Source organism: Primulina huaijiensis, chromosome 1, assembly GCF_012295235.1.
Source record: "Primulina huaijiensis isolate GDHJ02 chromosome 1, ASM1229523v2, whole genome shotgun sequence".
NCBI lineage: Eukaryota > Viridiplantae > Streptophyta > Magnoliopsida > Lamiales > Gesneriaceae > Primulina > Primulina huaijiensis.
Genome location: NC_133306.1, coordinates 9,041,328 through 9,066,520, shown reverse-complemented (window position 1 = coordinate 9,066,520; position 25,193 = coordinate 9,041,328). Strand labels below are relative to the sequence as shown.

General features: G+C 33.5%; 1 protein-coding gene across 1 annotated transcript; it reads left to right on the top strand.

Annotated features, from left to right (window-relative positions):
* The first annotated feature begins 14,828 nt into the window (after nt 1-14,828).
* Nucleotides 14,829-18,123, top strand: LOC140981340 (ER membrane protein complex subunit 8/9 homolog). Its single transcript, XM_073447716.1, has 5 exons — nt 14,829-15,176; nt 15,251-15,397; nt 15,493-15,552; nt 17,562-17,728; nt 17,807-18,123. The coding sequence occupies exons 1-5, from the start codon at nt 14,970-14,972 to the stop codon at nt 17,835-17,837; spliced, it is 612 nt and encodes a 203-aa protein (XP_073303817.1). The 5' UTR covers nt 14,829-14,969; the 3' UTR covers nt 17,838-18,123.
* Nucleotides 18,124-25,193: the final 7,070 nt, after the last annotated feature.

Below are 25,193 nucleotides of genomic sequence, written 5' to 3'. Positions count from 1 at the left end.
TCCTTGACTTGAACAACAAGCACAATCTCACGTCCCTTCTCCTGTTGCTGCCCACGTTTCCAGCTTGTTTCTAATTCCTGTGTGCACCCTTTTTGTGTGGGTTATAGGACCTTAAACTTAGTGCAAAACATGCCCCTTAACATCCTAATTCATGGCAGCCCTTTTAGGTACATATAAAGCATGTTTTTGATACAAAAATCAAGCCTTAAAAATCACCTTGGATGCACAAACGAAAATATATCATGGTGCTCTTGTTTTTCATACAATTTCAATCATAAATATATAATATGGTGTGATGATGAGTAAAGGAAAAATATGGCGTGCCTTTGCGTATTTAACGCATGATTATTTGTTGACGATTGCGAAGAACGGGGCAAGAACCTAGGCTTGAAACTTCCTTGCAACCTCGCGATTTTTCATCCAATTTATTTTTGTGTCTGCCGTGAATAATTAGGGGAGGGATTTGAAAGTGAAATCTGAAAAGTGTCGTGGGTTGTGAAGGGTTTGGGGTGGGGTTTTGTACATATTATATAGTAAATAAATCATTAATTAAGCTTAGGCCCATTAAACTTGTTAATTAGACCCATTAGTGCTTAATTAAAATATTAAAAATAGTTTTGTTTAAAAAAGTTTGTGAATTTATTAGCCGGATTGCCATCACGTTCGAATTTTTGTTGAAAAACCAACACCGATAAAAATTACATCCCGGCATATAAAATCACCTCAAAACCCCTTATTTTCAAAAATAAGAAAAAGCATCACCCATTTTTTAAATAATTAAAAACAATTATTTAATAAAAACATTTTCTATTTTTAAGCCCTCGGTCTCCGTTCCTCGATCGCAACTCGAATAATCTTTTAAAAATACATTTTAATGAAACAATGTATAAAAGTATATTTTAAACATTCAAATATGCACAACATAATTAATTCATGCAATTAAAACATTTACTTAAAATACAAGAGAAATTAATAACTTGCGTGCATGTGGTTCACGTGGACCTTGAAATTTTCGGGACGTTACAATCTTCCCTCCTTAAATTGAATTTCGTCCTCGAAATTCGTTTATCCTTAATAACCCAAAGTTTATACTCAGTTCTGGTATACCAAAAATCCACGCTTCCGCTGCGTTACTCTGATCTAAGTTAAGTTCTAGAATGTCCTTACGTCTCCTTGATCCCAATTAAATTTTCCTTCTAAATCTTTATTTGCAACTCGCAACTTAAAAAGACCCATGATGAATTAGTGTTGTTACTATTATAACCTCGAATTTCAATTTTTCTTATAATTCTCAATATAAAAATATGGATGGCCACGCTTATCGTATATTACTTTCCTTATTTTATACCCAAAATGTTCATTAACTTATCAAATTTCAATCTTAGAATCTCAAACGCATCCGCTAACGCTTAGATTTTCAAGCCTAATATCGTTTCAACCTACAAAACCCTTGATTATCCTTTCTTATAACTTTATAACCCAAGATATTTCAAGGTTTCAAATATTCTTAAAAGTCTAAATCATCAAAAATTCTTATCATTTAAACCATTCAATTATCGTTTATTGCTAAACTAGTTCCCAAATTTCTTTAAAATTGCAAAATTAATTCTTAATTTCCTCAAAAATTATCCAATTGGTCCTAAATTTCGAAAATCATATGATTAACCCCTAAGTTCAAGGTATTTTTAATACCCTTCTACAGGTTTCTCATGACATAATTTTCAAAAATTTAAACTTGTGTACCCAAAAATCAATTCCTTATAACCAATCTTACCTTCGTCAAACTTAAAATCTCAATTTATACATTTCTATACTCCCAAATTCGTTGCAAATCCTCGAATCATTATTACCTATGAGTAATTCCCAAAAATTAATTCAACTAGTAACCACGAATCATAAATATTTTCTTAGAAAATCTATGTGTACCAGAAGCATTCATAATATTCACGATTAACTTATCGCCCAAAAATTAGAACATCAATACTAAAACACAAAAATCAACATTGTCCAATTCCACCACGAAGCCAACATGCGTTGAAATCAAATAATTTCTTATTTCATATCGTATCACGTATAAAATTCTAAAGCATATAAATAATATATTATCATAAAGATATTAAACATGTGACTTGAACATATAATTTATGTACTTATGCAGGTAACATCATATTAAATCATATAAGACATGTAAAACTTACAAATTGAGACTTCACGACTGATCTTCCCGGCGTTGATGGTGACACAACCCTTTACAGAACCATTGCTCTGATACCAACTGAAACGTTTGCTTATTCGTTTTCTTAAAAAGTACTAGAAATTTTTTTAAAAAAAAAACCTTACATAGCATCGGCCGAACCATACACATTTGCATAACAATATTTTAGAACCAATTTAAAATTAAAACAACGAACTTTATATTTGAGAAATACAGCTCATACTATAATATCTCAAAAATCACTCAAAAGCATAACTAAAAAGTCGTAAAAATCTTTAACATAAATTATAATCGTAAATGCGGAAAGCTAGAAGCGCTGGTCCTCGGGTCGTGTGCACCTTCAGTCAAGTCAGGTTAACCATCAAGACCTCCCATAACATTAATATCATAAACACTTACATCAATCACACCTAGTGAGTCTAAAGACTCAACACACCATAATCTTGATAACAATTAATACGTATAAAATCACATGCAACAGTGAAAAATACTTGTACTTAAAATATCGTTTTCATGAAGATGCATAAACTTTAAACATGAACATTTTCGTACACATTTTCATGATGCATCACTTAATCCTCAACATTTTTCCTTTTCCTCATTTCATAACATAAAACTTTTTATCATGATCATAACATTTTCTTTTTCCTTTGTTGAATTCAGATCGTTAATTGTGAATTTCCTCAATCCTCAAAAATTTGATGGATCCATCTACATGTAACCAGAGTACTGGGCGGCGGGGGACATCAGCGACACTCTCACCGGTCAACTGAGCCCTGGCCTATCCTCATCGAATGGAAATACGATCGTCGGGCTCCCTCTGGGGCCTTTTCCTATAAATGGGCTCTCTCTGGGGCCTTTTCCCTCACGATATCCCCATTCTTATCCTCATATCCTCAATGGTGTCACTGGAAATACGATCGTCGGACTCTCACTGGGACCATAACCCTCACGATATCTGAAACATAACATCATTATAGTCACACTTACTTCACTTACTTCAATGTTTTTCATTTCCGTCACTTTATAAAAAATCATGCATAACATATCATTTTTATTTTTTAAACCAATCATACAACATGTCTTTTAAATATCAATGTTAAATCATAAAAATCCATTGACATTTAAATATCATAATTTAACATGTAAAAATTCATAAACATTTGAAATAATCATAATAGCATACAAAACAGCTTTCATAGCACTGCCATGACGTTTACTAATTTTTAGGTTCAAAAAGACTGTTTTACCCTTGGATGTAAAATTTTACGTTTTTGAATTTTTCTTGATTTCATTGACTCTAACATGTCCCAAATAATTATTTAAGCTTACATGAATTTTCCTATATTTTTATTTAGCTTAATTCGAGGACTTTTAAATTAATCTTTAAATGTAACGTATCAATGCGTTTTAATCCCGAATTAACCCAAAACATAATATAAAATTCCCAAATTAAAAACTTAGACTTTTAATAATTATTTGAGCTTAAATATAATTTTTCATAATTTTATTCCGCTTAAATCTAAACGTTTCAATTAATTCGTTAATTAACGTTTCGTACGGCGATTAAATCCCGAAAAATTCCAAAACTCATTATTTTGATCCCAAATTTTAAACATAGCATTTTTATTATTTATTTTACCCTTCAAAGACATGATCCACACTCGTGGACCCTTGGATTAAATTTTAGTCTTATTATTTTTCGTTTTTAACACCTTACCGAACCACCCGAGCCATCTCTCAATTTACTCGAGCCACGCCCAAGCCACCTCAAGCCAAAACCTAGCCAACCCACCTAGAAACCCTACTGACCAAGCTCAGCCCGAAAAACCATCCTTGGCCCGCTCAAAAACTTGCTGGAACTTGACCCCAAATCTGTGCGTGTGTGGGTGAGTTTCCCTTGGACAATAGGACACCTTATCCCTCTAGGACACTACCAGTTGCTAACCACTCGACCCCTCATGAACCTAACCCTCCCTGGACCATGCCCAGACCAAAGAACCCAAGCAGTGAAGCCCCTGAACCAAGGACAGCAGCCTCGCTCACCCTGCATCTTCCACGCTACAGCTACTATCTCTTTCGTGGAGGTTCCTACCCAAGCCACCACCGAGCCCAGCCCTTCCTAACCTTCCCTGGACCTTCCTTGGCCACCGTCCAGACCACCTAGCCCAGCCCTCAACCGAGCCACCCCCCTGAAATTCTCGGCCGATCACCAACACCTTACGGGAAGAGTCCTATGCAGCGTGGACTCTTCCCTAGCCTGGCTGCGCGCGTCCTAGCTCTCTAGGACTCCACCAGGCCCTCTTCCCCAACCCTACTCAAGCTGCAGCCAGCCCTGGCCAAGCCCCAAGGGGCCATGCAAAATAACCGAATTCCTTGACTTGAACAACAAGCACAATCTCACGTCCCTTCTCCTATTGCTTCCCACGTTTCCAGCTTGTTTCTAATTCTTGTGTGCACCCTTTTTGTGTGGGTTATAGGACCTGAAACTTAGTGCAAAACATTCCCCTTAACATCCTAATTCATGGCAGCCCCTTTAGTTACATATAAAACATGTTTTTGATACAAAAATCAAGCTTTAAAAATCACTTTGGATGCACAAACGAAAATATATCATGGTGCTCTTGTTTTTCATGAAATTTCAATCATAAATATATAATATGGTGTGATTATGAGTAAAAGAAGAATATGGCCTGCCTTTGCGTATTTAACGCACAATTATTCGTTGACGATTGCGAAGAACGGGGCAAGAACCTAGGCTTGAAACTTCCTTGCAACCTCACGATTTTTCTTCCAATTTATTTGTGTGTGTGCCGTGAATAATTAGAAGAGGGATTTGAAAGTGAAATCTGAAAAGTGTCGTGGGTTGTGAAGGGTTTGGGGTGGGGTTTTGTACATATTATATAGTAAATAAATCATTAATTAAGCTTAGGCCCATTAAGCATGTAAATTAGGCCCATTAGTGTTTAATTAAAATATTAAATATAATTTTGTTTAAAAAAGTTTGTGAATTTATTAGTCGGGTTGCCAACACGTTTGAATTTTTATTGAAAAACTAACGCCGATAAAAATTACGTTCCGGCATATAAAATCACCTCAAAACCCCTTATTTTCAAAAATAAGAAAAAGCATCACCAATTTTTTAAATAATTAAAAACAATTATTTAATAAAAACATTTTCTATTTTCAGCCCTCGGTCTCCGTTCTCGATCGCAACTCGAATAATCTTTTAAAAATACATTTTAATGCAACAATGTAGAAAAGAATATTTTAAACATTCAAATATGCACAACATAATCAATTCATGCAATTAAAACATTTAATTAAAATACAAGAGAAATTAATAACTTGCGTGCATGTGGTTCGGGTGGACCTTTAAATTTTCGAGACGTTACAATCTTTCCTTCTTAAATTGAATTTCGTTCTCGAAATTCGCTTATCCTTAATAACCCAAAGTTTATACTCAGTTCTGGTATACCAAAAATCCACGCTTCCGCTACGCTACTCTGATCTAACTTAAGTTCTAGAATGTCCTTACGTTTCCTTGATCCCAATTAAAATTTCCTTCTAAATCTTTATTTGCCACTCGCAACTTAAAAAGACCCATGATGAACTAATGTTGTTACTATTATAACCTCGAATTTCAATTTTTCTTACAATTCTCAATATAAAAATATGGATGACCACGCTTATCGTATATTACTTTCCTTATTTTATACCAAAAATGTTCATTAACTTATCAAATTTCAATCTTAAAATCCCAAACGCATCCGCTAACGCTTAGATTTTCAAGCCTAATATCGTTTCATCCTACAAAACCCTTGATTAACCTTTCTTATAACGTTATAACCCAAGATATTTCAAGGTTCCAAATATTCTTAAAAGTCTAAATCATCAAAAATTCTTATCATTTAAACCATTCAATTATAACTTATTGCTAAACTAGTTCTCAAATTCCTTAAAAATTGCAAAATTAATTCTTAATTTCCTCAAAAATTATCCAATTGGTCCTAAATTTCGAAAATCCTATGATTAACCCATAAGTTCATGGTATTCTTAATACCCTTCTACAGGTTTCCCAGGATATAATTTTCAAAAATTAAAACTTATTTACCCAAAAATCAATTTCTTATAACCAATCTTACCTTTCGTCAAACTTAAAATCCCAATTTATACATTTCTGTACTCCCACCTTCCCTCTATCATTAGCTCGGGTAGTCGTCGTTTCTTGTGTTTTAGTCACCTTTCAATGGCTCCCTTAATTATGTGCGAGGAATTGCCTTATTGAGTAATGGGAAGAAGGCTACTCCCCGAAAATGCCTAAAGGTGGGGTTCCATATGGAAAAGGGGTAAAGCACACAAAGAAGACGATTCACCGAACAACTAGTTTGACAGTGGATTGTGCAAACCATTCAACCTCCTCGATTACAGTCAACTGGGAACTTATCGATGAATAATAGGGCATACGGTGTGACAATCTGTTGACATACTCGTTCGTTGCAAATCCTCGAATCATTATTACCTATGAGTAATTCTCAAAAATTAATTCAACTAGTAACCACGAATCATAAATATTTTCTTATAAAATCTACGTGTCCCAGAAGCATTCATAATATTCACGATTGATTTATCGCCCAAAAAGTAGAATATTAATAATAAAACCCAAAAATCAACATTGTCAAATTCAACCACGAAGCCAACATGCGTTGAAATCAAATAATTTCTTATTTCATATCGTATCACGTATAAAAATTCTAAAGCATATAAATCATATATTATCATAAAGCTATTAAACATGTGAGGTGAACATATAATTTATGTACTTATGCAGGTAACATCATATTAAATCATATAAGGCATGTAAAACTTACAAATTGAGACTTGACGACTGATCTTCCTGACGCTGATAGTGACACAACCCTTTATAGAACCATTGCTCTGATACCAACTGACACGTCTGCTTATTTGTTTTCTTAAAAAGTACTACAAATTTTTTTTTTAAAACCTTACATAGCATCGGCCGAACCATACACATTGCATAACAATATTTTAGAACCCTTTTAAAATTAAAACAACCAACTTTATATTTGAGAAATACAGCTCATTCTATAATCTCTAAAAAATCACTCAAAAGAATAAATAAAAAGTCCTAAAAATCTTTAACATAAATCATAATCATAAATGCGGAATGCTAGAAGTGTTGGTCCTCGGGTCGTGTGCACCTTCAGTCAAGTCAGGTCAACCATCAAGCCCTCCCATAACATTAATATCATAAACACCTGCATCAATCACACTTAGTGAGTCTAAAGACTTAACACACCATAATCTTGATAACAAGTAATACGTATAAAATCATATGCAACAGTGAAAAATACTTGTACTTAAAATATTGTTTTCATGAAAATGCATAAACTTTAAACATGAGCATTTTCGTAAACATTTTCATGATGCATCACTTAATCCTCAACATTTTTCCATTTCCTCATTTCATAACATAAAACATTTTATCATGATCATAACATTTTCTTTTGTTGAATTCAGATCGTTAATTGTGACTTTCCTCAATTCATAAAAAGTCGATGGATCCATCTATATGTAACCACAGTACTGGGCGGCGGGGGACATCAGCGACACTCTCACGGGTCAACTGAGCCCTGGCCTATCCTCATCGAATGAAAATACGATCGTCGGGCTCCCTCTGGGGCCTTCTCCCATAAATGGGCTCTCTCTGGGGCCTTTTCCCTCACGATATCCCCATTCTTATCCTCATATCCTCAATGGTGTCACTGAAAATACGATCGTCGGGCTCTCACTTGAACCATAACCCTCACGATATCTCCAACATAACATCATTATAGTCACAATTACTTCACTTACTTCAACGTTTTTCATTTCCATCACTTTATAAAAAATCATGCATAACATATCATTTTTCATATCATTTTTATTTTTGAAACCAATCATGCAACATGTCTTTTAAATATCAACCTTAAATCATAAAAATCCATTGACATTTAAAAATCATAATTTAACATGTAAAAATTCATAAACATTGAAAATAATCATAATAGCATACAAAACAGCTTTCAGAGCACTGCCATGACGTTTACTAATTTTTAGGTATAAAAAGACTGTTTTATCCCTGGACGTAAAATTTTACGTTTTTGACTTTTTCTTGATTTCGTTGACTCTAAAATGTCTCAAATAATTATTTAAGTTTACATGAATTTTCTTATATTTTTATTTAGCTTAATTCGAGGACTTTTAAATTAATATTTAAATGTAACGTATTAATGCATTTTAATCTCGAATTAACCCAAAACTTAATATAAAGTTCCCAAATTAAAAACTTAGACATTTAATAATTATTTGAGCTTAAATATAATTTTTCATAATTTTATTCCGCTTAAATCTAAGCGTTTCAATAAATTCGTTAATTAACGTTTCGTGCGGTGATTAAATCCCAAAAAAATCCCAAAACTCGTTATTTTGATCCCAAATTTTAAACATAGCATTTTTATTATTTATTCTACCCTTCCAAGTCATGAGTCACACCCGTGGACCCATGGATTCAATTTTAGTCTTATTATTTTTTATTTTTGACACCTTATCGAACCACCCGAGCCATCTCTCAATTTACTCAAGCCATGCCTGAGCCACCTCATGCCAAAACCTAGCCAACCCACCTAGGGACCCTAATGACCAAGCCCAGCCCAAAAAACCTGCCCTGGCCCGCTCAAAAACTCGCTGGAACTTGACCCCAAATATGTGTGTGTGTGGGTGAGTTTCCCTTGGATAATAGGACTCCTTCTCCCTCTAGGACACTACCAGTTGCTAACCACTCGACCCCTCATGAACCTAACCCTCCCTGGACCACGCCCAGACCAAGCCCCTCTAGGACTCCACCAGGCCCTCTTCCTCAACCCTACTCGGGCCGTAGCCAGCCCTGGCCAAGCCCCAAGGGGCCATGCAAAATAACCGAATTCCTTGACTTGAACAACAAGCACAATCTCACGTCCCTTCTCCTGTTGCTGCCCATGTTTCCAGCTTGTTTCTAATTCTTGTGTGCACCCTTTTTGTGTGGGTTATAGGACCTTAAACTTAGTGCAAAACATGCCCCTTAACATCCTAATTCATGGCAGCCCTTTTAGGTACATATAAAGCATGTTTTTGATACAAAAATCAAGCCTTAAAAATCACCTTGGATGCACAAACGAAAATATCTCATGGTGCTCTTGTTTTTCATGCAATTTCAATCATAAATATATAGTATGGTGTGATGATGAGTAAAGGAAGAATATGGCGTGCCTTTGCGTATTTAACGCATGATAATTCGTTGACGATTGCGAAGAACGGGGCAAGAACCTAGGTATGAAACTTCCTTGCAACCTCACGATTTTTCCTCCAATTTATTTGTGTGTGTGCCGTGAATAATTAGGGGAGGGATTTGAAGGTGAAATCTGAAAAGTGTCGTGGGTTGTGAAGGGTTTGGGGTGGGGTTTTGTACATATTATATAGTAAATAAATCATTAATTAAGCTTAGGTCCATTAAGCATGTTAATTAGGACCATTAGTACTTAATTAAAATTTTAAAAATAGTTTTGTTTAAAACAGTTTGTGAATTTATTAGCCGGGTTTCCAACACGTTCGAATTTTTGTTGAAAAACCAACACTGATAAAAATTATGTCCCGGCGTATAAAATCACCTCAAAACCCCTTATTTTCAAAAATAATAAAAAGAATCACCCATTTTTTAAATAATTAAAAATAATTATTTAATAAAAACATTTTCTATTTTTCAGTCATCGGTCTCCATTCTTCGATCGCAACTCGAATAATCTTTTAAAAATACATTTTAATGCAACAATGTAGAAAAGTATATTTTAAACATTCAAATATGCACAACATAATTAATTCATGCAATTAAAACATTTAATTAAAATACAATAGAAATTAATAACTTGCGTCTATGTGGTTCGCGTGGACCTTTAAATTTTCGGGACGTTACATCTTTCATCAGAAGAGCCAACTGAGCAGTCAGCTCAACAAGAGCCAACCAAGGACCCAGTTGCTGGATCTTCTCAGCAAGCAACTGCTCCTTCTACAACTTAGGGTACCCATGTGAGTGGGCGTTATGTGAGTGGGCGTTATAACGCCCACTCACATGAGAGAGGGTGTGGGGCGTTCATACATATGAACGCCCCTGTGTCAGTTTTTTTTTAAAAAAAAATGTGATAATTAGCGACGGTTTGTGATAAACCGTCGCTATTTGCGACGGATTTTCAAAAACAGTCGCTGAACACGAGCCCCACACACGTGATGAATATTGATTTAAATTTCAAATTTGTATGTTTTAAAAAAAAATTCGAAAAATAAAATAAATTAAAAAATAATGTTAAATTAAAAACTAACGGTTGTTTTTGTTTTTAAAATTAAAAAATTGTGTTAACGGCTAGTTAACGGCTAGTTTAATAAAAAAAAATAATATATTCATCTATAAATATTCACACACTACACAAATTATTTCAAACATCAAAACATATTATTCTTCACTCCAAAAATCTTCTCTCTTCTATTTTCATCATCTCAAATTCATTTTTTTTTCAAAAATTTCTTAAATCCTACTTTGTTCCGAAATGGATGAAAATTACCGAGGGTTTTTTAGAAATTTCGTGAGTTATCCAAAAAAGCCGGAAGAAAATACTTCTTCCCAAAATTCTGAAATTCCACCAAATTATCCTTACAATTCATATCCACCAAATTATCCATATAATCCATATCCACCAAACTATCCATCAAATCCACATGCAACCAGTATGCCATTTATTTCTCGGACGGAAAATGAACCGGCCACTCCGACTTTTGTCCCAGAGACTCAATTGTCCGACCGTGAATCCCCAATTGAAGTCGTAAATGTGGAGAATGTGGATTCTGGCGCTGAGGGTAGAAAAAAACGGTCAACCTGGAGAAAGGTTGAAGACAAGGTCTTAGCGAGATCGTTTGTCACTATCAGCGATGACCCAATCCTCGGCAATGATCAAAAGGCGGAAGCTTTCTGGGGACGTGTTGCAAGCTACTACAATGACAGTCGTCCCGCAGGTACACCCAATAGAAGTGCAAGTGTCATACGATCACACTGGCACAATACCATCCAAAAAAAAGTATATCGCTTCAATGCAAATTACAATAGTATTTATAGTGCATATCGTAGCGGCCGCAGTGATGAGGATATACTACGACTTGCGTATGAAAAATATCGTGCGGAAAATAACGGCACCGCATTTAATCTTGAGCATGTGTGGAGGATCGTAAAAGAGCGTCCAATGTTTACTCCACAGTCCGTTGATCACCTTGTTAGCACGAAGAAGGCAAGGACCTCGGAGTCGGGAGCAAGCAACACCTCATCCAACCAGGATGCGAGTCTACATGTAGCCCTAATCGAAGAAGAAAATGGTCCAATGGGTTAGAAGGCAGCAAAAAGAAAGGGAAAAGGTAAAACGAGATCGGACATGGAGTGTATGACAACAAACTTGGACAATATGTTTGCAAAGTTTACTGAATATACAAGCATGAAAAAAGTTGAGGTTAAAATGAAACAAAAACAACTCGAAGTAGAGGAGATGAAAACAAAAGCTGCTATGGCCAAAGTTCAACTAAAGGAATATGCAATCCTTTCGAATGATACTTCGCAAATGACATATGAGCAACTTATCATCCACGAACGTCTATGTCAAGAGATTAGGGGGAGATGGAATATTTAATTTTCAGTTATTGTAATTTTCGATTATTGTAATTTTCATTTGTTATAATTTTCATTTTCGTTAATGTAACTCTCCGATCAATTAGTATTTTGCATCTTCTCTTAAGTTTAATTTATTTTCTAATATTTTTATGCAATTGTTATTTATTATTTTATGTTGTACCGTTTTATTTTAGGTTTATAATAATTTTTTAATTTTAAATAAAATTAAATGATTTTACGTATTAAATATATAAAAACATATTATTATTAATATAAAATAATAATAATTCAAATTTCTTAAAAAATTTGAAAGTGAATATATTTAATTTAAAGTAAGAGTAAGATGAATGAGTGGACAGCGGGACCTACAAATAATGAGTGTGAATGTTAAAATGAATGTGGGAGAATAGATGTGTTAATGTAATGTGTATGTGGCATGTGGACCCTACTCAAGCAGTTTCTAAGGGAACTGAAGTAAGAGTAAGATGTATGTGTCAGCTGCCATAACTGAACAAGCAGTTTCTAAGGGAACTGAAGAGGCTCAGCTGCACTCAGTTGAAACTGAAGAAGTGCCAGCTGAAGAACCAATCGAAGCTTCAGCCTCTCAACCAACTGAAGAACCAGTTTGTGATTCGCTGCGCAACAAACTGAACAAACATCTACTGTTGCAGCTAATCAACAAACTGAAGAACCATCTAGTACTTTTGAAGATCCGAACTCTTCTTCTCCTCCACATCTTCAACAGGAAGCTTTACTTGAAGATGTCTCAGAAAAGGCAACGCTTGAAACTGAAACAATTGACAGGGCTTTGGTCTTATTCAATAAAGGAAACAGGGAAGAGATACCAGAAACCTCTGGACACATGTCTCCTGGTGTATCTATGGATACCGAATCTCTGTTTGAAGAAATACAATATGTTCAGAACAACCTTGTCAGTATGATGAATGTCATTTCAAGCATCCAGTCTACCCAACTTGCGCATAGTTTGAAGCTCAACTCTTCATATGAATTTACTACGGTTAGACTGTAGCAAATCCAAGAGCACGTGACTTCTTTATTTCTCCAAATGGATGACATTAGAAAGGACAGAGTGTCAACTGAAGCTCATTTCCAAACTCAAGCTTTAGTTGGAAGACGCTTTGAATTTATTGAGAAGACTGTCACTAAAAGGATAGATTTGCTTCAAGATATTGTTATGAATGCTGTGTCAGACATCACCTCGGATGTTCGTAAATTATCCAGAAAGATTGATGCGTTTGACAAAAAAGGGGAAAAAATAGAAGAAAAGGATCAAAAATCAGAAGATGATATTGATAAGATTATGGCAGATTTTTGAAGAAATTTTGAATTCTTTACTCTTTGTACGAATCTGTACATTAGAAGAATTATTTTATCTACAAAGAGTTCGAATTATTTTATCTACGTAAAGTTCAGTTGATCAGTTCATTTACTAAGTTTTGTTAAACATCTAAAAGGAGGAAATTGTTGGAAACCAAATTTCAGTTGTTTGACAAACTAAATGATTAATGTTCGTAACTAATCAAAATACGAATTACGCGCAGATTTTCTAAAGGCAACTGAAACCAGCTGAACTAAACTTTCAAAGACAACTGACTGATCAGTTGGAAACTAATCAGTTGTTACAAACAGTTGTAAACTTATCAACTATTGCCTATCAGCTGATCCTTCAGCTGTACACATCTAGAAAAGGACGATCAACCGACAATAGTACAAAAGCAGACTGCAACAGATAGTGGGAACGCCGTAATTCAGCTACAGTGTACGAATGTCAGAAGAATGTTGACATGGCAAACCAACGGATAAAAAGATTCAAATTCTATTAAATGTTACCGTTGAAGAGAAGCATATAAATAGCAGAGAAGAGCAGATGAGAGAATACAACAATACATAAAAGTTCTGAACATCAAAACTCGTCTATTCTCTGAAAAATACGCTGTTACTCTGCTGAAATAATAGCTCACACTTATCGCATATATTCGTAGCAATCAAGGCTACTCTTTCGAGCTTTCTAGCACATTGTTATCTTTGTAAAACTAGATCTTGTAAGAGATCAGTTGTGCTAAATTCAGTTGTATACTGTGAAGTATTTTGTAAACTAAGAGTTTCAGTTTTGGCAGTGTTAAGTCTAAACTGAAGTGGGTCTGTACAAACTTTTGTATCGATCAAAGTCTTTTAGTGAATATCCTATCATTGTGATAGAAGGGATGATGTAGGAGTGTTTGAAATCTCCGAACATCCATAAAATCTTGTGTTCTTATTTCAGTTTTTAATCTATCTATCAGTCAGTTTTATTCCGTACTTTATTGTTAACTGATTGATATTGACTGACAAGATTATGAGTATCAGTTTTCGAAAAGTTCATAAAAATTGTGAGTGTTTATTCGACCCTCCTTCTAAACACTCTTTTAATCAAGTATTCGATCCTATCATTAGATTATTTAAACAGGTCGATTTTAAATTTAAAATATTGATTAATTTAATTCAAGTTTTATTATTTTTGTATAATAAAAATAAACTTGACAAATTAAATAACTGACAATGAGAGAATCATTTTCTACGTATGTCAGGATTTAATGTATGAGTAAGTTTTTCGTAAGACGGTTTCACATATATTTATTCGTGAGATGAGTCAGTTGTGCCCATATTTACAATAAAAAGTAATATTTTTTGTATAAAAAGTAACATTTTTTTATGGATGACCTAAATAGAAGATCTGTCTCAAAAAATTGATCCATGAAACCGTTTTAATGTTTTTGGCTAGCTTGATAATATTTGGATATATTTGGATTGGTTTGAAAGGTTAATCTAGTTGCAATGAAATACATTTATCAGATTATTTTCCTAATCAAATTTATGTTCCTCCAAACAAAACCTAATTTTTACGGAAAAATAAAACAAAAAATTGCAAGGAGTGAGCGGAGTAGGAGTCTTTGCGACTGTTAATTACTCGATTTTCGTTGGGTTACTTTCTCTGCTCGGAAACTGTGAATCATGGGAGGCGAGTCACCGTATGAGATCCACCAGATCGCCTACATAAAGCTGGTCCTTCATGCCCTAAAACACCGTACCTCCGCAGTCAACGCCGTCCTTATCGGGCGCTCCGCCGCGTTCGGGAATTCCGTCGAGATCATTGATTCAGTCCCGCTTTTCCACTCACAGATCGGCCTCCTTCCTCCCCTCGAAATCGCCCTTACCATGGTCAGTTGTTGAATTTAAAAGTGATTACTGAAATTTAGTTTGGGGTAACAATATTTTGTATGTGAATTAGATAGATAGAGGAGTATTATGGAGAAAAAGGCTTGGGTATTGTGGGATATTTTCATGCTAATGAGAGGTTCAATGATTTTGAGCTCGCTGGTGTGGCAAAGAATATCGGAGATCACATCACCAGATATTTTCCTCAGGCTGCTCTACTTTTGGTGGGTTTTATACTGACATAAAAGTTGCTCATAGGTCAAAACTTTATTTTTGTTTACTGATGAAGATTTATGCTGTAAACTTTGTGAATTTTCAGTTGGATAATAAAAAACTTGAGGCTTTACCACAGGGAAAGGATCGAAGCCCCGTGATGCAGGTGTTTTTTGTGTCAAATTTCGAACTGTGTACTTGTTTTGTTCTGTCGGACAGATGTATTGATTTAGGTTACCAAATTAGATAGAGTGGACTATTCTATTTTATGATCATTTTGCTACTGAGAAATTACTTATGACCAAAAAGTAATGTCTGAACCATAATTTACCATTATTTTAATCGTAAGATTCGATACTGGATAAATCTTTAACTCTTGTTGTGCATACACTGAATATTTCTTAGTTATTCAGATGAAACTAAACTTACCAGAGAAGATCTTTCAAAAAGTCATCTAAATTATAAAGAAAGAGGCCCTTACATCGTGCTTATCCTTTGGAGACCAAGTAACCTAAAATAGATGGTGATTTTAGTATCTAATAATGATTTTGTTTGTAGTAGTTGCAACAAAATGGCTTCTTTAGTCTGCCATTCCATTGGAATATGCATTAATAATGTTCTTTTGCTTGACGAATTTATAAGGACATACAAAATTTAGCAAATGAGACAAACCTATATATAATATATAATGTCTGGATATGGAGGAGTACGTTGGCCTTGTCTTCAGAAAGATGTTTATGTTCAAATGTTATCTACCTTGATTAGTCTGGTCTCACAAAGTGGCAGTTTGGATATAGGAGTCATATTTCAGATAAGCATTTTATTAAGCTCGAGTTTTTAATTCATTTTATTTTATTTTTAAAAAAGAAACAGTTTTAATGTTTGGATGCAGTATTCAAATATAGTTTTTTCTTTTATTTTTCAAAGAAAAGCTCAATGAAAATCCCTGAAACTACTTTTTCTGACTTCTGAAAAAGTTGTTTCAAAGAGCTGTGTCCAAATATTTTTTTTTCAAGTGATAGTTAAAAAATGCTTGCCATAAAAGCGCTTGTCCATCCAAACACAGTCTCTCCATATATGTGCTGTTTGAGTTTTCTTTGACGGATAGCCTTGTTAAGTTTTTGTAATATCTGATTATACCCTTCACATCCATCTAATTTATTCGCTGCGATATCAATAGACAAGTTTGAGGTTTATTGAACAGACTTGTAGATTTATCAAAAAGTGGCACCATACGATGCATCCCATCCAAGGTGGCATTTGACCTTAAGCTGATAAGTCATCTCATATCTTTTAGCAATCCCAAACATGTTTGTAATTTAATTTTGGTTAATTTAGAGCTGTTTTGGCTGAGCTTATCTTTGACATCTAATAAGTTGCCAAACAACTTAGAATTTGTTTTGAATAGTTTTAACTTAGCCAACTAGGCTCTTAGACAAGAATATCTTCTTGATATGATTTTATTATTCTAGGACTAGGACGCATTATATTAAATTTTTTATATTGTTATCCAAAACTAGTACAACTAATTAGCATGGGCATGTTCCTACTTTAGTTTTGGTATTTTGAAAAGGATTATATCATCGATATGCTGTAGACAAGTACAGTTCTGCTAGGACACGTCACATGAAATTTTTTAGTGTGTTTTTTTTATCTTAGTTAATATTTTAAATGAACAATGTGCTTGTGTTGGAAAAATTTTGAGAGTGATGAGGAAAATTATTGTTTCAATGACTTTCACTCAGTTAAACTTTTTTGGTAATCTAGTTGATGTATGTCGACAGTGTTGTCATTGGTGATTCTATCCAATCAATGAAAAATTCACCATGAGAAAGGAAATTGGAGTTAATCCTTTTGAATTTGTGTGTTGTTAACATTTTTGTGTTTTTCTTTCACTCTTCGCATGGAGCTGCACTAACAATTTTCAACTACTCTATTTAATCTTTTGTGGTGATATAGTTTACAGTACGTCGATCTAATGTTGTCACATTGGTGATTCTATATGTTAAATGAAATATTCACCATGAGCAAGGAAATTGTTTTGTGTGTCGTCGATGTGTATGTGTTTTTCTTTACTCCTTTCTTGAAGCTGCTTCGGCTTATTTATATTGCAACCCACCCAAACATGCTCCTTAGAGTTTGTTCAAGTATCGTGTGTCTTTCAATCTTCCTTAGCTCTACTCGAAGGATGCATCTAAAAATTGGAAGCTAGCTGGGCTAGATGGAAGCAATTACCTTACTCTCAAGGAACCATCAGCAAACATTGTCCTTTTGGATTACATCTCTTCCGAGAAATGGAAGGACATTATCGACTTTGACGATCACCTGGATGATATCAGCAAGTAAGAATCATTTACTACTCAACTCTGTTCACCATCTATTTGAAAATATGGAACTTAACGCCTTTGAATTTTCGACAGGGATTGGCTGAATCCAGACCTTTACAAATGAGGTCATCGATTTTAAGTATTTTCACTTGGACCCGATGAGCGGTGTCTACTTCTCATTGTTTACTTGGTTCCTGCTACTGAGCTTTTGGCAAGTTTTAATTTAAGTAAAATTTTGGAACTTTGTACTCTTATATCTGTTTCGTTTCCATTCCTGAAAGTGATCATTTTAGCCATTTTACATTGTTTTGGGAATCTGTTCCTACGGTTTTTATTTTATTTGGCTTTCATCTCGACAAAGAAAACCGGTTTTTGGAAAATAATAATATCATAATGTATATCTGTAATAATATTTACTTCGAATTTAGATATGAGAATTGTGGATGTTTTAGACTTGAGAAAAAAGAATATTAATCTATAAAGGCTCAGTCCTTTCTTTGGACTTGAGGATTTCATTAAATATTTATTTTGGTAAAATAATAATTTGAGCATTAAAATTATATAAGATATGATTTTATAGTTTTCAATTGTAGGGAATTTTGGGATTAGAATGTATCATACTTTAATACGATATTTGGGTATCNTAATATTAAAAAAGTACAGCAAAAACTGGGTCATTCATTTACCATACGGGCAGAAGCTTCAACGTGAAAATTAGTTTCCAGCTGAACGCCGTGTGTTTCTCACATGTTTCTTACATTTAAACTCTATTGACCAACTATGAACAAGAGTTGGTTTAGATCTAAACCTTAACGATTGAAATTTCTCATCAGAAAAATTTCTAAACGCGACTTCTAGTGTGGATCTTATTATGTTTGATGAATGCATATAATATTCTTCGATCCCTTGTGATTAAGGCAGGTTTGATTAATGCATCATTTGACACACTGAGTTTGATCTATAACATTGGTGATTAATCTCTTGAAAGATAGACAGACACACTGAGTTATTATGTTTGAGGAATGCAGATGAGCATCAAAGTCAGAACACAAATACATTAGCACATTTTGATATATTTGTATTTAGTTAATTAAATAGTGAGTTCTTAAATTTTGATTTTTTTTTGGTTGAAATGTTATTATTTTTATAATGGAATAATGAAATTTACAACTTTTTCATGTAATATAGGGAAAAATGTTCGTTGTTTTCTAAGGAGAAAAAACTGGGGGTTTATGGATTTTGGATAGAAACACATGCTCAAGTGGTTGGATATAAATGCGCTTTATACCATAACTTCTCGAGTAGGGCGGAAGCGGTCAGAGCTTTTGAGCCTAGAGATGCGATATCCAACTGTTTTTTTTTTTCAAAGCTAGAGACGTTCAACTGTTTTATTTCATGATTATGCGTCTTGAACACCACATGTCTAATCCTTGAGTTTTCGTCATGAGATTTTACTTTGACTTCAATCCAATTCCAATCATTACCAAACACAAGATGGTGGTTCAACAAATTTTCAATTCAAAGAATTAACCAATTCAATTTCAAATAACTAGTACATGAAAATCGTGAAAACATCAAAAACATAAAAACACGTGTTTTAGGACTTATTTTTATTTCTATAACTTATTATCATTATTATTAAACTATTGTTGGAGATTTTATTGGAGAAAATAAATTTTAAAATTGGATTTCAAAAATTAAATTAAATTTATGTATTGAACACAAAAACTCCTATGAGACTATTTTACATGTCAATTTTGTAAAACAAATCTTTATCGCTCATGCAAAACATTTCTTTTAATACAAAAAATATTAATTTATACTTCAAATATAAATCAAGTCGATCTGTCTCGCATGTATCACATATATAAATATGTTAGAATGTATTGAATAATAACAATTCTTAATTTGAAATTCTAAAAAAAAAACTATATCTACTTATATAAAAGTGGGAATAAATTTTGTTTGGCCAGTTTTGGTCCTCTTCGGTGGAAGTTACTAACGATCGGACTTCATTAGATTAGCAGAGCCGGGTATAAAGTTCGTGGCAGACTTACCTCTCTATCATTGAACTCTAAGATTTGGACGAGGTTGAGAGTCTTTCTCTCTGCGCCAGTACGGATCCACACTAGACGGGCGCAGCCACCCACAGCTTATCTATAGTAGACTACTGGTTAAGAATCCCATACTGGTAGGTTGAAATCATGGGATTTCCCACTATGGAGTTTGATATCTGGTTTGCCGAATAGTTTTATCTGTGACACCCTAAACACCAAGATGCATAAATGCATTTTAAATTTTATTAGTATAATTAAATTTTATTATTTTCATTTTAGAATTTTTACCACATTATTTTTCGGTACAAATTTTATTTGTCCAAAGTATCTAGAAATACATTAAAATACATCACAATATACTTAAAAATTCATCAAATACTATAAGATTCTCATTCCAAGACCAAATACCCAAAATATAATAAAATATTATAATTAAGCTCAACGTATATGTTAAGTAATTAAGTACAATGTATATAATCATTAGGTTCAATATAAGATAAGTTATAATTAGGTTCAATGCATATAATCATTAGGTTCAATGTAATATCATTTATAATTAGATTCAATGTATATAATCATTAAGTACAATGTATTCTAACTAAATACAAAGTATTTAAATGTATGTAAGTATATAATAATATTAAGTTTTGGATAAACATCATCTTTTCTATTTAATAAATAATAATAAATATGGATAAGTATGAATTTCACGGCTATATATATATATATATCTAAATGCTCTTCTCAATTCACAAATCTATCGAGAGGAAAGAAGAAAGACACGGAAGAAGGAAGAACAGGGAAGGAGGAAAATAGAAGAAATATCTATTCCCTTTTCCGAAAAATTCCAATAAATCACCAACTATTCACCTCATCTCTTAAAGCAATATAACACTGGAGGTGATGTAAAAGGGAGCGATCAAGAACAAGAAAATCAAACCAAGATATCTCGAAAAACGGCAACGGAATCTCGTTTCAAACTAGGTACTTTTCGCTCATTTTTCTTATAGCTACACACCAAACTCGAGGTTGACTTGAACACAAAAGTTGTACCTCTTGTTGCATAGATAAGGTACATACTATCCGTCGTCCCAAAATATTGCCAGAACTAACATTTTCGGAATGCCAGAGTACCTTAGTTCACCATAGGACGATATTTAAATCTAGTATTGATCGGGTAGGAATTTGAAAATACGTTCAACATAAGAATTAAAGATCATAAAAAGTTACATAACCTGGAAAACAATCGGCCGCGCGTGGCCGCTGGAAGGCCAGTCACGCGCCGGAACCGTCGGCGCGTGTATCTCACGCGCCGCCGTATCAGCGATTTTCCGGCGGCCGAACTTTCATGATGATATTTCCGACTTTTTGGCCAACTTTCGTAATGTTTAGAGATATCTTCTAATTAATATGAATTTTGCAAACTTAAGTAAAATCAACCGGGTTAAATTTTGAACAAAAAAATAATCTGGAAATGATCAGCTATTTATTTAAAACTCTAACATATAAATATCATTCATAATATATTTTTAGGACTTGTTTCAACAATTCGGATTACTAATCAAGTCTAAACTGTAAGTTATCAAGTGAGGAAATTACTATTTATTTTTATATTAAAGCCTTTGGCATTTGGCCTGGAATTTCAATAGCATTTATTTAATGTTCAAATATCATCCACAGTTCATTTCGATTACTGATATATTTTTCTTGCATATTTATGAATGGATTGATATATCGTTAATGAATGGAGTCATGGACAACGGATTTCGGTCTGGAAATTGAGTCCACTGGACAAGGTGGCTTCAGCCCGGAAAATGAGTCCAGTGAACAACGAGTCAGAAGTCCCGGGTATATGGTTCATCTGAACAACGCGCACCGAATATTTCGGTCCGGAGAATGGTTCACCCGTCTCGTAAAAAGTGCTCAATTAGAGCCACCAATGTTAATTTATGAAATTTTCATTTATCTATTATTTCATTGCATAGCATTCATAACATCTAAATTTTTATGCCTATTACTTCTTGCATAATTATAATGAAGTGCTATTTTAATTTATTTAAAAGCTATTTACTAATTTAAACTTACTAAGTCCTAAAAGACTTAACCCTCTGTTTCTTTTCGTCTATTGTAATTTCCAGACACAGGAAACCCAGAATTGGAACATGAGGAAAATAACTGAAGCTGAAATAAGAGCATTTAGAAGTTGGGATGATCTGTGTATAAATAAATGTTAAACTTCCGCTGTAAAATAATTGTACATATTTGAAATAAGAATGTAAATGTTTGTATATAATCTTTTAATGATAGTAGAAAATATTTAAATTTTTATCTACAATAACTTTTTAATAATAATAATGGTAAAAATAAAGATAGCAGTTCAATAAAGAAAGATTGTAGAAAATGTGGCACTTAGTAAGGGAATAAGTATGAATTCCTAAACCGGGCGTCACATTATCGGTTCCCGGTTAAAAGTAAAAACACGCGTCTTATGTTTCTTTCTCCAACAATCAAGATTTCGTGCTGTCAATAGGAGATTAATCGGTTATGTCCACCTCTTCCTTCTTTCTCACCTGTATCTTTTTTCTTTTCTTTTCCTTCGGTTGTCGCATTTGTTGTTCGGCCTTTTCCAATTCTCCATCTGTTTGTGTTCATTCCTCCTTAAAAGTTTCGTTTCTCGTTCGATCTCCTCGCTGGAGAACCAGAAAACACCGACAGGTTAGTGCTCCTGTTCGTTCTCTTTGATGATGTTGTTCTTCATGTGTTTTTCCCCTCTCGTAGCTATATTTTAATCATGTTGGGAAGTGTCGGCAGGTAACCCCGACTGTTTTATTTTGACGTCGTCTCCACCGTGTCTTTGTAGAGGCCCTTGTTTTCTCCCCCGCTTGAGCGGAGGGCCCTTGCTTTTCTTTTGTTACAGATCAGATGTGTGTTCCCCTCCATTACAATAATTGTTTTAGGAAGTTTTGCCCTTCCCCCCGTTCGCCTTATTTTGGTGTCGTTTTCTCTGTGTCTTTGTAGAGGTCCTTCGTTTTTCCCTTATTTGAGTAGAGAGCCCTTGGTTTTTTCTTATTGTGACTTTTGTTATTTAATTGAACTAGTAAAGGAAATAATTTGGTATAATTTTACCTAGACAATTAAAGGTTTTTTTTGTAATTTCTTTGGGCTTGTTTGTTTCTCATTCGTTATTCACTATGACGTAATTTGTTTTAGTCTTTGTTTGCCTTTGTTTTAGGGATGTGGATGCCCATACTGATCATTAAAATAGGCTGCTGTTCTGTTCCTGTATAGATTAATTTTGACTATATAGAAACAAATTGCAATCAATAAGAAGCTTCACCAATTTAAAACCATGGCTAGCTCGTCCTCTCGTACTGCATACATGTGCGATCTTTATTTACAGTTTTATTAGTTCACCCTTTAATAATCTTGGTTTTTTACTATATACATGGTTTTTTTTTAAGTCTTCATTAGCGTCGACAGATTTTAACAATTAGCTTTTGTGGTGTCAAAGTATAGGTTAGCTCATTCTTGTGTGTTTCCTTTTTTCAAAAAAAGCCTCATATCTAGCATTAGTTAAAAATTCCATATACCAGTAAACCAAGTAATATTAAAATTAGACATTTTGAACTACTTGATATTATAAAATAAAAATGATGCCGCGGCAAAGAAAAGATAATGCAATAGAAATCAACAAGACTAAAAACTCTCGTAAACAAAAATATGCTTGCTTAGAAAATCGTAGGTTGCAAAAAAATATGCGTCGAAACCAAAAAAATAAAACATGTGCTTCACAGATACTTGAAGTAAAAAAAACTAAGGCAGATCCATTGACATATATAGCGAGTACTCCATATGTACTACCTAATATGGTGGATTGTAAATTTTGCGGTGCAACGCGCATATATGTTGAACCACCAACATTTTGTTGTTCGTTAGGAAAAATAAATCTCTTACCTTCAGAAATGCCTTTCGACTTAGTACAACTGTATGTTGGTAATGCTAATTATGCAAAAGAGTTCAACACATGCATTCGTAGTTACAATAACATGTTTGCATTAACATCAATGGGAGTACATTGTGATACATCTTTTGCTAAAAGCTCTTCTACTAGACTACGCAGCCGATATTGAAACAGATATAAATATCAACATTATCCGGCAAACCAAATATGTATATTAAACATATACTAAAACAGCTATCTTATAGTCTAGAAATCGTTTAATTCAAACACATTTGCATCGGTCTTCTAACAAAAATAAAATATATTTTACAGAAACTACATGTATAAAAGTTGCTTTTATTTTATTTTTTACACTTACTCACCTTTTCCATATTGCAGTACATAAATAACTTTATTTCATGTTATTGACATACAATTTTTTTTACCTAATAAATCTATTTTCAATCATTTCAAGATGTACCTGCCTTAACATGTTATTAATAAACTAGCTAATGACTAATGTATTTAGCTGGTTTCTAATTTTAGTCAATAAATCATATATATAACCTTTGAATTACGGATATGCTCAGTAAATACCAATATGTGATATAGCTTATACAAATGTATTATTGCTTACGATTACCTACAAACAATAGTTTGTTTTTGTTATTAGAAAAAAGAAATTTAATAAAATCTAAACATTTTCACCAACTGCTTAGTTTTATTAAGCTAAAAAGATATGCTCAGATTTTCTGGATATTTTTATTTGTAATAAGTTAAATTTCTACAATTCAGTACCAGTTAATATACCAGAATTTAACTCACCTTATTATGTGATTTTTTTCTTCAGGTACAACCCCATAGGCAGAAACGAGGAATGGAGTGATCTTGTAATAATAGGAACATAACTAAGTTTTTTTGTGCTTTCTAGGTATGTGCTATCTAAAAACATTAGATAAAATATATGTAAATTATCAAGCTGCTATTATATTTAGACTTTAATAATATCTTGATAGCAAAATTCAGCCAACCTATAACTTGTTTCTTAGCTTTATCAAAAAAGCCAATATTTACAAAACTAAGAATGTGCAAATTTTGATTTATAAATACATAAAAAAATCCTTTAGGTTTCTACATAGAGGAAGTTGATGAAAAATCCCCAATCAAAATATTTCTTTGGGTTCACTTCCTACCCACAAAATTGTGGTACTATGTCATACAAAATGTGGTACACTTCATGTGGAAATGTGGTATTAAAAAAGTACCCAGGGACTGAACACAAAAAAAATCGACGGCTGGGGACTGAAGGCCAATTTCCCTTTCTACATACTTTCTTCCATACTTCTTTATCTAAACAACTTAAAAACTTGTGCTTTTGAGAAATATAAATGTCAAATTCAGTTTTAAAAATCGAAAATATATGTAAAATATACTTATTGTTAACCCCTAAAATATTTTTTAAGATTAGAAAAGGTTATATTCA